Raw genomic sequence first — 13,489 nt, 5'->3', positions numbered from 1 at the left:
TCTAATTTGATTTTAAAATTAATTAAAATTAACGTGGTGTTTGTTTTTTTGGTTGAATAGAAAAAACCAAATATTAACTTGTTAACATCATCCAATATAATTAAAGTGAACTTGTTATCAATAAGTTTAATTTAGTTACGTTAGATAATGTCAATAGGTCACTTGTAGTTGAATAGAAAAAGCCAAATATTTTGATTTTTTATATTCAACTAAAAAACAAACATCACCTAAGTTGGATTTTATATTAAAAATATATTAAATACATTTATCAATAATTTAAACATAATATAAAAAATTAAATTACTTTAATAAAATCTAATATAAAAAACTTACCCAATATCAAATAATTATATATAAGTTTTTAAATATCGGTTTGCTCGGATTTTTATCAATTATGAGACATGAGACAAGAAAATCGAAAATCAAACCGATAAGGTTAATTTTTAAAACTCTCAATTGAAACCAACCAATATGATCAGTTTTATAAAATATAGAGGCTCTAAAATATTTTTTATATTTTCAATTATTAGTCCGAAACAATTAAAAACATAACACCTCAAATTTGTTTTAACAAATAATCTAAAATTTATTCTAAAAATAACCTTTTTGGGAATAGATTCTCAAAATAACGGTTTTATTTCAAAAAAGCTTAAAGATCGTGTAAGAGGCCCTAGAAATATCTGGTTCTCAAAAATCACCTGTTTTGTTTTATTTCCAAGCAGATCATAGCTTCTAATGTTTCGGAGAAAGAAAATGAAGAACAAGAGTTTCAAAAATCCTAACCCAAATACTTATACCTTTTCAAGGAAAAACAACAAAAGTTTTCAAATTTCCTAATCAGATCTGGTTTCCGCTATAAACAAACCCTAAATTTCTTCCTAATTTCCAGTACGCCTAAACCTAATTATGGGGAAAAAAGAAAAAAAAAACAGCAAAAAATGAAGAATGAGAAGAGACAGAAAAAATGAAGAATGAGAGCACGAAGCAGGAGTGGAGAACTGGTTATCAAGCATACCTGGCGTCGCCATAGACCAGGGTTCGACTCCGCGCAGAGAGCCGGGAGGATTGCTTTGCGCTAAATCGTGATGGATGGGTTCTATCCACCCTTGTCTGATTCTTAAAGACGACAAAATGCGCATCTGAGCTCTCTCTTTGATTCTTTTTGTTTTATATAATTCGTTTAATTTTTAAAAATATGATATATTAATTTAAATTATATATATATATATTATGAGTTTTTAGGATTTTTTTTTTGAAAGTTTAATTAACATTTAAACATTTTAATAAAAATAGACTTTTTAAAAATCAGTTAAATCTCTAAAAATTTGAAAAAAGCTTTAAAAAGATTTTCATAAAAAGATAAAATAAAGTAAAATTTAAGGTGCTCTTACATAAAATTTTGTGATTGTTTAAAGGACAAAATGGATAATATAATTAATTTTTAATTTATTATTATCAAAATCGAGATTATCTATTTTTAATTAATTATGTATATTTAATATATAATTATTAAAAATATCATTTATATTTTCTATTTTTAAAAATAATAAAAATGTAACTTATTTGTTAAACTAAGGTTTGGTTAATCTTGATTTTGATGATAACAAAATAAAGTTTAAAACTAATGATCATATTTCAAGTGTGATTAGGCAAGACGATTTCCAAAGTGGCAATCCAAAGACAAATCAAGCCAATGAGAAATTATGAAGAAGAAGACCACCTCAAAGAGAAGAGTTTTTCAAGACCAAAGCTTCTTAAGATCTCTTTGTAAGGTTGTTGGTGCACTAGGATTTTCATGCATTTCATTCTTTATTTATGCACCAAAATCATCCAAGAGTAATATTATTTTAAATATCTTAAGAATTTGATGATTTCATGTTTTCAACTAAAACCTTGTGTTAAATGATTTTCAAACTTGTGTTAAAAGGTTTTAAGTTGAAAAATGTTGAGTGTTGAGCCAAAAAAAATGGCTCAACCGGTTCAACCGGTCGATCGGTTGGTGCTCGTCCGGTCGAGGATCGGTTGAGGGAGGTCAAAAAGTTTCTCTCTCTCTCCCAGTGGTCTTCTTTTCTTGGTCAAGGTTGAACCTCAACCGGTTGAGGTCCGGTCGAGGTCCGGTTGAGGTCCGGTCGAGGTCCAGTTGAGGTCTAGTTGAGGCCCAACGGTCACTTTTCCTAATGGCTAATCAACCGGTCAACCCCTAACTCGACCAGTCGAACCCCCAACAGCTAGTTTGGCTTTTTTCTTCTATAAAAAGGCTCCAATCTTCATTATTTCATAAGTTTAACCTTCCTAAATCATTCTTGATTATATTTGAGCCTTGGAAGAGTGTTTTTTGAGTGCACTATTGTTTCATAACTTGCATATCTTTAGTGCACCATTCAATCCTAGTTTTTCTTGTATGTTTGAGCCTAAAGTTCTATTACTAGGATTTTTGTGAGATCATTATTTGTATATCTTTGTGAGGAATTTTCTCAAGTGAAGGGTATCACTTAAGAGGTTGTTTAAGAGAGAAATATCTCTTGAAGAAGTGTAAAGGGTGCTTGGAGTCAAAAGTCCAATAGGATGAATTAAAACCATAATTCAATTGTAAAGAGATTGGAAGTTTGGTTGAAGCTTCAAGATAGTGGAACCCTCACTGGATTATGAGGTTGAGGAGAGTGGACGTAAGCAAAGAAGTGTCGAACCACTATAAACTCTCATATTTGCACTCTCTCTTCCCTAACTCTTTTAAATTATATGCAATTGTCTTTATTTTGTTTATTATATACTTGCATATAATTGTCTCTTATTTTTGCATAATTTAAATTTGTGAAAAAGAAACCATCACCCTATTTACCCCCTCTAAGGCGATTACCATAGTTTGGATTAGTCTCAAATTGCTAACATTATTGAATGTGATTGATATCATTAACTTAATGAAAAATCTTCTAAGTTTGACTATTCAAAATTCTAAAAAGAGAGAATAAAAAATAGATATAAAATCAATAAATTATTTTTATTTAATTGATCTTTTTTTTTTTAACTTTTTTACTTAGAGCTAAATACAAATTACTTTCAACTTTTTTTTTAATTTTTTCTTAACTTTTAACTTTTTTTGTCAATATTTTTAATTGAATAAAAAAAAGTCAAAATATGTGATTTTTCTTCTTAATCTAAAAAATTAGTTGCTTTAGTATTAAGATAAAAAAAAATAAAAATAAAAAAAACCACTTTTATTTCACTTATTTTAACTTTTACCATATGTATATATAAATACAAAAACAAAAAATATATTAAAAAATAAATTTAATAAACTATTTCGGGTTCATTTTACTTATTTTTCTTCAGTATAAAAATTAAATAATTTCAAAATATATAGATTTTGAACTAATTTTAATTATATATGATTTTATTTTATATTTTTCCTAGTAAATCAAATATTTCAAAAATAGTATTTTTTTTATTCCTTAATAATATACATTAAATGGTTGAAAATAAGGCGTCTAGCCCTCTTATATCAAATTTATTTTTTAATTTTCTAAAATATAAATAATTCCTATTTTATATATATACAAGAGATTTTTTTATTTTTTTTCTCTCATTGCCTTTATTTCCCACATTCCATAGTCAAATATTTCCTACCAGATATAAACTGAAAGAAAAATAACAAGTATGCCATCTCAATGATAAAAAGGTTAAATGAAGGAATCAAGCATAAGGATTAAGTGGCCGAGTGGTCGGAGCCTTGGGAAAACCGAGTGCTCAGGCCAAGGTTCGAATTCTGGAAGAGGAAATTATGAGAGCAGTGACGATTGATTTGCGCTAAACCTGTGATGGCTGGGTCTCATCACCAACGTCTGATGTATCGGACGACAATACGCGCATCTGAGCTCACTTCACCTTTTTTTTTTCTATTATATATATTTTGATTTTTTCTCTCTCTTGATCCTCCTATTTCAAATCAAACAAGAGAATTTTGTTTGCCTTGGCTTTCCCTGCTACATTCCATTATCCAAATATCCAACCTTCCACCAGGTCTAACTGAAAAGAAAAATAAAAATAATAATAATAGCGTGTTCGGTGGGAGAAGAGCGGTTGGGAGGAAATGAAAAGGAAGTGAATAAATGGGGAAGGAAAATTAAGAACAAGAGTTCTAAATTTGCTAATCGAAAATTGATTTTCCATTAATAGTGTACATAATTTTAGAAATTCCGAATCAAAATCCAGAACAAGAGTTTCAAATTTCCGAATCAGATCTGGTTTCCGCTATAAACAAACCCTAAATTTCTTCCTGATTCCCAGCACGCCTAAATCTAATATTGGGGGGAAAAAAACAGCAAGATTTCAAATGATTCTGTAATCTGAACTGAAACAAGTGAAGGATCAAGAGAGAGAAAAAAAGAAGAATGAGAGCAAGATGCAGGAGTGGAGAAATGGTTGTCAAGCATACCTGGCGTCACCCTAGGCCAGGGTTCGACTCCGCGGAGAGAGCCATGAGGATTGCTTCGCGCATCACGCATCACCCTTGTCTGATTCTTAAGGAAGACAAATACAACAGATTTTTTTTTTTTTTTCCTCATCGCGTTTATTTCCTGCATTCCATAGTCAAATATTTCCCCAATCTTCCACCAAATCAAACTGATATGCCATCTGAATCATTAAAAAGATAACAACTAAAATGAAGTAATCGAGCTGTGAGGATTAAGCGGTCGAGTGGTCGAAGCATTAAGGAAAACCCGGTGCTTGGGCCGAGGTTCGAATCCTGTGCGGGGAAATTGAGAGAGAGCAGTGAGGATTGGTTTGCGCTAAACCGTGATGGCTGGGTCTCATCACCGACGTCTGATGTATCGGACGACAATACGCGCATCTGAGCTCTCCTCTCCCCCCGTCCCTCCTTTTTTTTTTTTTTTTAATCTTTTCCATTAAATATATTTTGATTTCTTACGCCATTCCTTTCTTCTTTAATAATCATAAATTTTTCTTTTTTAAAAATTATTATTATTATTGGTGGCGGTGGTGGTGGTGACATGTTTGATTGATTGGAAAATGGTTCATATTTTTAAATACTAGAATTCATGAATAAGTATTAATAAACTCGAGAATAGATAAATAAATAAGGTTCTATTTGGTTTCACAAAAAAATAAAAAATTGTGACATGTTTGATTGATGGATCCATTCCCTTTTTCTGTTGGATTCTAATAGAATAATTTTTAGCCTTTTGTTTTTTTTCTTTATATTAAATTGTCACTTTTTATTAAAATAAGTTATTAGTAAATTATATTAACAATAAATCCATTAAGAAATATGCTAAGTATTAAATTGTGAGTATTGTATCATGTTATACACATGTTTGAGAGCAACAATATTATCTTAAATCCAAAATAGATCACTCAAATAATGATTTTGGTTTATATCTAGCGCTAGAAAATACAAAAGAAAATTTATTTTATTATATTTGATTATTTTATGAAAAATATTAAAGAAAATCAAATATAATTAAAATTAGTTATAATATAATTATATAAATCTAAAAAAATTAAATATAATTAAAATTAGTTATAACATAAGCCTTTTGAGAATAGGGGAATGAAAAACAACGAAAGGAACAACAAGGGGCTCATAGTGGGATGGTTAACTGATCCCTTGGGGTTTGGACCAGGGTTCGAGCCCGTGGCCAGGAAATTTGGAGAGAGCAGTGATGAGTAACATGCGCTAAACTGTGATGGCTGGGTCCCATCACCATCGTCAGATCTTTCGGACGAGAACTTGCGCATCTGAGCTCTCTTGATAGTTTTTTGTCAAATAAAAATAAAAAATATATTTTGAATATTTATTAAAAAAATATTTTCCTGTATCATAATATAAACAAATCTAGAAGAAAAAAATTATTTGGGAAGTTGACTTATTATCTATATTTGGATGAGTACGAAGAGTGATTTTTTCAGGTGATCCCCTCTTTTTTTTTTTATTGGGATAATAATAAATCAATTTTAATTTCTTTTTTATTTTTGAATAAATTTTATATATTGATACTTAATTTTAAATTTCATCGAATATAACCTTGTGTCAGAACAGCACTATTACAATTAGAAAGAGAAAAAAGGGAAAACCATGGAGCCGCAGAATGGTCAAGTGGTTCACTAGATCCCTAGCCCTTGGTTTGGACCAGGGTTCGAGTCCAAGGCTGGAATCATTGGAGAAGGCCGTGATGAGTAATTTGCGCTGAATTGTGATGGCTGGGTCCCATCACCATCGTCTGATCTTTCGGACGACAACTGGCGCATCTGAGCTCTCTCCCCATTTATTAATTTTAAAATTTTAAAAATTTGAGATAATAAAAATGGATTAATATCTTAATTTTTTAAACCGAGTAATTATCTTTTTAAGATAAGAGTTGTGACATTTTATACTAAATATTTATATCAAAATTTAAATAATAAATAAATCATAATAAAACGTATATAAAATAAAATAATAAATGATATAATTATAATTCTGTAATTTTAAAAAATAAAAATAAATAAATAAATAAATATTATTATATATAAGATAATAAACTTATAAATATTATAAAAATGTTCATTTCCTTGGATAATCAGAACTTACGTCAAGCCCCATAAGTATTAAGAATGATTATCTAGCACCTCCAAGATCCAATTGGTTTGCCCTAACCTTATGGGAGAAACCAAAAAATTTAAGACCATTACAATTAGAAGCAAAAAAAGAATAAAGAAAGACACCAACCACAATGTAGTCAAGTGGTTTGCCAGTTCGTGGCCTTTGGGGTGGTCCAGGGTTCGAGCCGACTGCGGGGCAGTGACGAAAAATTTGCGCTAAAATGTGATGACTGGGTCTCATCACCATCGTCTGATCTTTCGGACGAGAACTCGCGCATCCGAGCTCCTCCATTTTTCTTTTTTCTTTTTTTTTTTCATTATTTTATTACAAATAAACTGAATATTTATTATAAAAAAATATATATTTTCAAACTTCACTTCAATCTTTCTCCGTTCCAGTTATTCCAATAAGAACAAATCTCGAAGAAAATCAAGGAAATGAAATGCAAGAGAGGGAAGAAGAACATCAGGAAGAGAAATGTTAAATATGTATTTTATTCTTTCATCTCTGATAAGTAATAAGAGTGACCGGACCCCCATTTATTGAAATATAGAGAAGTGTTGAAACCTAACATGTCATAATCCTAGCTCTCAAGAAAATTAGACATAGAAAGAGAGTTCCAATCGGCAGCATCTACATGAGCTATGGCGGTTCCATACCACAAAATCTTGGGACACCCATATACATTAACCACTCATAGAAGGATAGCTTTGTCAACCCTTAGCATCGCCACTTGCACTGGATCTGTGTAGAACGAAGCTCCGATGCCAGCAGTCAATATGCACAAACCACACACACAACATAGATAGATGCTAAATCAATCTCTACTCGAGAAGAGTTTATGTTTTTTATTATCCTCCTTCACACCCACTTTGGCTGGCATTTTTTAGTATGTTCAGCTTGCAGAGAGGGCAGGTGGCATTGATGTATAGCCACTTGTCTATGCAGGTGCAGTGGAAGCGGTGACGGCAAGGGAGCTCGCGCAGCTCGGTTTCATCCTCGTAGGCAGAGAGGCAGATGCAACATTCCTGCAGGTCATCAAAGGGTTTGTGTTAAAACTGCTGTTTCTTTTTATATAATCCCTTCTTATGGCCTGGGTTTGGTTATCGTATCTCAAATATCATGCTACTTTTTCATAATCTAGTGGAAAAAGAAAAAAATGAAAAGAACAAATGGGATTCATCCTTGGTATGTCCAGGGTGGGTGGTATTGGTGGAGGTGGTTACATGGAGACAAATTTTAGGATCAGAATAAGAATCCAATCTTGCAGAGGAATCTGATCTACTAAATGGCTATGTGCCATGTGACCAGTTATACTGATTGGGATACCAGGCTTTGGGTCCAAGCCCTGGATGCAACTCATACATAGCCTTTCTGCCAATCATGAAGCAGTTGTTGGAAGATATTTCAGAAAATTTTCAAAATAGAAGTAAATGAAACTGCATGAATGAACTTACAGCATCCTCCTGGGGAATAACATGTTCCATGGGTGTGTCAGTGTCGCACTCCGTCATTATCCCACCAAAAGATTCCTGAATCTCACCATTAAGTTTCTCAGACTCGCCAATCCTCCGGAATTTGTATTTTGGAAGTCTCTCGATTTCTTCCTTGGTTGCACCTTCCTGTTATCATATAGAAAGTGCTATCAATCTAGGAAAGGAACATTCGGCAATGCTGATGGAAAAAAAAATTGATCAAACAGTTACCCAGCAAACCAGTGTCCCTATATGAAGAATAGCTCAACTACACACCTCATTAAACAACCAGACAGAATTTTGTAACAGTAGAAGATAGAAATATTGATGAAAGTACAGGATCAAGCTGAATTCTCATCTCTCAATGTTTAACACTATTTTCCAGTATTTTGACTCTCAAAAAATCATTCTCCCAAAAACATAAAATTTCTTAATAACATGTATACTCGAATTATTGCCAGTGTGCTCATTTTTTCTGGCAAGTTCTTACTAAGTATGGCAATATAACAGGATTTCTGTTATCTTTCAAGTACCATTCATACCAGCTTTTCTAGGCACTTATTGTGTTATTGTTGCTCCATTTTTAGGATAGTACAGTTTGAAACTGCAATTAAGTTGTAAAGTATGATACCACTTAGCTAGGTGGTTATTACACTACTCCCCTTTTCAATAAGACACTGAGCTCAGCACTTTAACTGCACCCATTTGTGGTCAGCTACATGAATCCATTTTTGTGGCACATTCACAAGACCCATCATTTTGTACAAGAGCTTTCTTTTAATATTAATTCCACAATCCACGTCCAATTCCATGCTTTCCCACATTCTCATTCTTGAGAAACCCCATTAGCTCAACCCCTAACAGCAGGATTTAATGTCGTTTCTCTGCACTGACAATGGGTCCCAAAAAGACATCTCCAACCTAGTGCTAAACTTTTCCATCCAAAATATCCATCCACAAAATCATCTGTATTAGAACCCCAGTTTACTGACTTAACTAATAGCTCCTAGTTTAGAGGAGTGACAAATGCCATACTTACTACTATCTAAAATCAAGGCTTCTGACTCAACAAATGATATTGAACCCAAAACTCTTCCCTGCTAAGACAATTGTGACACAATATCAAAACATGATGGCTTTGAAATATCTTAGCCCATCTACCTTAAGTATAACTCCACTTGATTGGTGACCTCAATTAAAATGCATCCACAAGGATTTTGTTCAAGTCCAATGTCCCCCTGGCATGGCTAGGCTCTAATGTTCAGCTTATTAAAATAGCTCAATAGTGCTCCATTGCAAACAAAGGAAACAAACGCGGTTAAAAGAAAAAGTTATGGGTGTCAAACATGACACATGTTGTCTGCATGATTCAGTTGTTCGTATTCCCTAATAGATGATTTTTTTTATTTATTTGTGTCCAAACCTTTGTCCACTCCTATGACAAAAGCTACACTTTCAAGTTTCTCAACTAAAGTTGAAGAATGGTGGCCTGAGGAAATATGTTGTCTTTTCAGATAATTTATAGAAATAGGAAAAGCATTATTTGTCATGAATTACCTGATCTGCCACCGTATATAAGATTGCTATTATACATGGAAGACAACAGCAAACAGCAATACCAATGACACAGGCCACAGCAACACAGATAACAACAAAGAACACATCAAATGCCAAAAATACGATACAGAGCCTGTAGAACAGAAACAAGTGTAAGTAACAGAAAAGATATGCAAACAAAAGCTTGAAGCTAATGAAAGAAAAGTGTATTCACCAGTAAAGTTGAGGTGAGTCACGTGTCAAATCTTGGCCACCAGCAGATACCCAGTAGAATCCAATGATCCACCAAATAAACGAGAACATAGTATTTGCAGACTCCAGATGCTTAGCAACACTACAGGAGAAATGATGAGTATATTCATGAGTACAGTAATGGAGTAAAGGATGTTCATTTCCTCTAATTTCATTTTTAAGTTAAGCATATAACTTGGATTTCAAATTCTGAGAGATAGAATTTACTTGGTTTTCAAAAATGATTTGGATCTCAGAACTTTTGGTCTAAAACTTCATGTCCTACAAACTTACAAATCCAACTCAGCAGAAGGATAGGATATTATCACATAACAAACATATAAGTGTCCCATATGGGCTAACAACTAAACTGAAGCGTTGAATCTTGCATAGAACCCGATATGAGCAGCTTATGGATCAACAACTATACTGAAAGAAACCAAGTCCATACCTAAACGCTAGAACCAAACTGAAAAATCAAGTGATCTAGCTCATCAAGAAACAATCAAGTGATTTAATATTTGCACGATATGATATGCTTTTTTAAAATATATGTATATTTAATGCCAAGAGGATGCATGCAGACATCTCCAAGTACTTTGGTCGAGACTATTTTGAGTTTGAGTCATTTCAACTGATTCAACAGTTGTTTTTTCTGCAAGGGTCCTTTACTTTAGAATGCTAGTTCGTAGAAAATTTTAACTGCGATCCCACAAGTTGGGAATTTTGAGCATGAATACATGCAAAAGCAAGTCCCCATCAAGCTTCAGAAATTTCACAATCAAGTCAAATTTTTAGTCATCAAAATTTAAAACCCCGAATTCTTTTGCAGAAACATGTTTTCCAACCACCAAACACAGCAGCGCACAGCGTTTGGTTGCTGAGAAAAATACGAGACCAAAAGAAAATAAAATTTTCTATCCTACTTTTTATGCCTGAAACTTCTCCCAGGGAATTTAAACATGAAAAAGACTGAAATTGCAGCTTCAGTTTCTGTAGTTTCTGTTCTTTCCTTGTGTTTGCTTAGCAAGCAAGCAAACTATGAAGGGAAAAAAAATAACTTTACCCAGAAAATGAAAAGAAACGGGAAACTGAAATTCAAAATTCCAAAATTGTCTCAGCAACCAAACAGATAATTGTTACCTAGTTTCATCTTCATCGCGATTCCTTACTTCCACCCTATAATCAATAGGATCCCCTTCATCACTTCCCGAACTCGAACTCAAATGGCCACTGCCCCAGCCTCCGCTGCGTTCCAACGCCCCTGAACTCACCAAACGACGCCGTCTCTTATACTCGACACAAACACACACCATATGCAACACGCACTGCAAGCCATACCCTATAATCCACAATCTCAACGGCGTCGACGGCGTCTCATCTCTACTCATGACCAAGACGGTCATCGCCACAACCACGAACGCCAGATTCCAAACAATATCAAGGATCACTATAGGCTTCGAATACGCCCAATCACTTTGCCGCTCCTCTAGCTGTTCAGCGGCCGTTTCTCTCACACGCATCGAGGGCTCCCGCATGATCCTCCGGCTGCTCGCCCGCCGGAGAAACCTCGCGGCGCCGCGAAGGCTTGGAGGCCGGCGGATGAGCCGGCGAGAACGTAGAATTTGGTCGGAAACCGATGCATGAAGCAACGGCGTCGTATCGGTAGCGTCCGCGGACGACCTAGCCGTCGACATTTGTGCACGATCGTTGTGAAGTCAAGCGACGGTTCTGTCCATCTGAAAACCCTAAAATCGGAAGGCTTCGAGAGGTAGTGGACGAATTTTTCGTGTGTCTGAACTCAGACGATTACTCGCTCTACGGTGTGATCGTCGAAGATGACGAAACTGATATAGCGAGTAAGTTCGGCGTTTCTGGATTGAAGCACCGTTGTTGGAAAAACGTACGCACACAGAGTCGAGCGTGTATATAAATATGGTACTCGCATTCCAGAGATTACGTGTGGGAATAAGAAAACTTTATAATAAAAAAGTAACTTAAAGCCTTTAAGTCATAACTCAAAAACCAAACCCCAAGTCTAAAGATTGAGTGATAAAATTAAATGTCACTAAAGAATTTGATGGCTTCAACTTTTAAAATCTTAATTTATCAAATTAATTTTGAAAATTATATATCAATTAATTTTTGAGGATTTTCACAAAAAAAATTTAACTTAAATCCCCTTTTTAAAAAACCCCAAAATTTAAATAAAAATGGAAAATTAGAATTGTCATCGTATTGACCAACACTAACTAGGACTCTTGAATATCAAGTAATTTGATGTGTTATTAATTTATTATTATTATTTTTGGAATTAATAATAATTTAACACCAACTAGCTAACAAATTAAGATAAATCTTACCAAGTTCACGTCAAATGAAAAAATCCCCTTCATCTTCAAGTCATCCCATCTTCTCATTTTTAATATCTTTAATATTTTAATTCAATGTCATTTCAATCAACTATCTATAATAAATAAAACTAAAATTACACTAAATTAACATAAATTTCGTTTCTCATTTCAATTATTTACATATAATTTATTTTTATTTTTTTGTTAAAATAAGACAAAAATTAAAAATTAAAACTCCACTTTCTAACGGTTTTTGAAAACAATTCTAAAAAAAAAAATTAATATATTTTTAAAATAAATTTTATATCTAATACTTTATTTTAATATAAAATCATTTTATGAAACAATAATTAGAAAAAAAACTAAAATATATTATCCAAAAATAAAATGTTTCTTATTTTTTAAAATAAAAAAAGAAAAACAGTTTTTTGTTATAAACCTTGTTTTATTTTTTATTTTTTATTTTAGAGGACATGTCCTAAATTTTCAGGGTTTTCAATTAACTGTTTTAATCAGATAACTTATTCTTATTAACTTATTAACTTATTTTATTTATATTATTAATATGATTTGTAATGATGTTATTTTTATAGATATCAATATATACAAAAAATTTCTAATCCAAAGCTAAGAAAAATACGACAAAACTAAATTTAGATTGATATTTATATGGATGAGTGGCATTTGATTTAATTCAGACTCCTTAATGGTTAAAAACAGAGATTGATGATGACAAAACAATGATTGGTGACCAAAAAAATACTAATTGATTGATGACAAAACATTCATCGATTACTAAAAATTTAGAAATGGATTCATGGTAAAATAATGATTAATGGCAAAAAAAAAAAAAAAAAAAAAAGGCAATTGATCTTAAAGAAATTAATGGATTGATGACAAAAGAATAATTGATGCTAAAAAATGGTAACCTGAAATAATGTCAAAACAATAATGGATGGCTAACCCATGATAGGCAAACAATGATTAATGGGTAAAAAAATACTTATTGATTTTTAGTGGATCCACACTATTCATTACTTTTGCCAGGTTTTTTTTTAATTTGACGGTGATTTTATAAAGTATTTTAAAAGTGTTTTTGAAAAATAAAAATAGATGTTTGATAAAATTTAAGAAACACTTTTAAATATTATAACATTATTTAAAACAATTGTTTGTTTATACCATTGAAAATTACTTATAATATTTATTAAAAAAAAAACATTTGACAGGTGATTATCTTAAAAATATTTTGAAAGAAAACACTTCCATTA

The 13,489-nt window shown here is 32.4% G+C and overlaps 1 protein-coding gene, 1 long non-coding RNA gene and 6 other non-coding genes across 8 annotated transcripts; 6 read left to right on the top strand and 2 right to left on the bottom strand.

Moving 5' to 3' along the window:
• The first annotated feature begins 1,053 nt into the window (after nt 1-1,053).
• Nucleotides 1,054-1,147, top strand: LOC132255255 (small nucleolar RNA snoR114). Its single transcript, XR_009467918.1, has one exon. It is a non-coding gene; the product is annotated as a small nucleolar RNA snoR114 (small nucleolar RNA).
• A 2,381-nt stretch (nt 1,148-3,528) lies between these two features.
• On the bottom strand, nt 3,529-4,911 carry LOC104881866 (uncharacterized). Its single transcript, XR_787778.3, has 2 exons — nt 4,433-4,911; nt 3,529-4,023 (listed from the first exon to the last, which is right to left on the bottom strand). It is a non-coding gene; the product is annotated as an uncharacterized LOC104881866 (long non-coding RNA).
• On the top strand, nt 3,783-3,875 carry LOC132255250 (small nucleolar RNA snoR114). Its single transcript, XR_009467913.1, has one exon. It is a non-coding gene; the product is annotated as a small nucleolar RNA snoR114 (small nucleolar RNA).
• Nucleotides 4,766-4,857, top strand: LOC132255252 (small nucleolar RNA snoR114). The gene has a single exon (XR_009467915.1). It is a non-coding gene; the product is annotated as a small nucleolar RNA snoR114 (small nucleolar RNA).
• Nucleotides 4,912-5,673: 762 nt separating the features above from the next.
• LOC132255249 (small nucleolar RNA snoR114) lies at nt 5,674-5,765 on the top strand. The gene has a single exon (XR_009467912.1). It is a non-coding gene; the product is annotated as a small nucleolar RNA snoR114 (small nucleolar RNA).
• A 418-nt stretch (nt 5,766-6,183) lies between these two features.
• Nucleotides 6,184-6,275, top strand: LOC132255253 (small nucleolar RNA snoR114). The gene has a single exon (XR_009467916.1). It is a non-coding gene; the product is annotated as a small nucleolar RNA snoR114 (small nucleolar RNA).
• Nucleotides 6,276-6,794: 519 nt separating this feature from the next.
• On the top strand, nt 6,795-6,886 carry LOC132255251 (small nucleolar RNA snoR114). The gene has a single exon (XR_009467914.1). It is a non-coding gene; the product is annotated as a small nucleolar RNA snoR114 (small nucleolar RNA).
• A 193-nt stretch (nt 6,887-7,079) lies between these two features.
• On the bottom strand, nt 7,080-11,960 carry LOC100243778 (E3 ubiquitin-protein ligase At1g12760). Its single transcript, XM_002271615.4, has 5 exons — nt 11,008-11,960; nt 9,848-9,967; nt 9,634-9,766; nt 8,059-8,223; nt 7,080-7,629 (listed from the first exon to the last, which is right to left on the bottom strand). The coding sequence occupies exons 1-5, from the start codon at nt 11,559-11,561 to the stop codon at nt 7,453-7,455; spliced, it is 1,149 nt and encodes a 382-aa protein (XP_002271651.1). The 5' UTR covers nt 11,562-11,960; the 3' UTR covers nt 7,080-7,452.
• Between the last annotated feature and the right edge of the window lie 1,529 nt (nt 11,961-13,489).

The sequence above is a fragment of the Vitis vinifera genome, chromosome 15, assembly GCF_030704535.1.
Source record: "Vitis vinifera cultivar Pinot Noir 40024 chromosome 15, ASM3070453v1".
NCBI classification, from domain to species: domain Eukaryota; kingdom Viridiplantae; phylum Streptophyta; class Magnoliopsida; order Vitales; family Vitaceae; genus Vitis; species Vitis vinifera.
Note: the sequence above shows the minus strand (reverse complement) of the source record. Positions and strands in the feature narration are given on the sequence as shown.

Coding starts and splice junctions, on each gene's coding strand:
- LOC100243778 (XM_002271615.4), bottom strand. CDS start 11,561: ATGTCGACGGCTAGGTCGTCCGCGGACGCTACCGATACGACGCCGTTG. Junction 9,968..11,007: donor CGCGATGAAGATGAAACTAG/GTAACAATTATC, acceptor TTTCTCCTGTAG/TGTTGCTAAGCATCTGGAGT. Junction 9,767..9,847: donor GACTCACCTCAACTTTACTG/GTGAATACACTT, acceptor TCTGTTCTACAG/GCTCTGTATCGTATTTTTGG.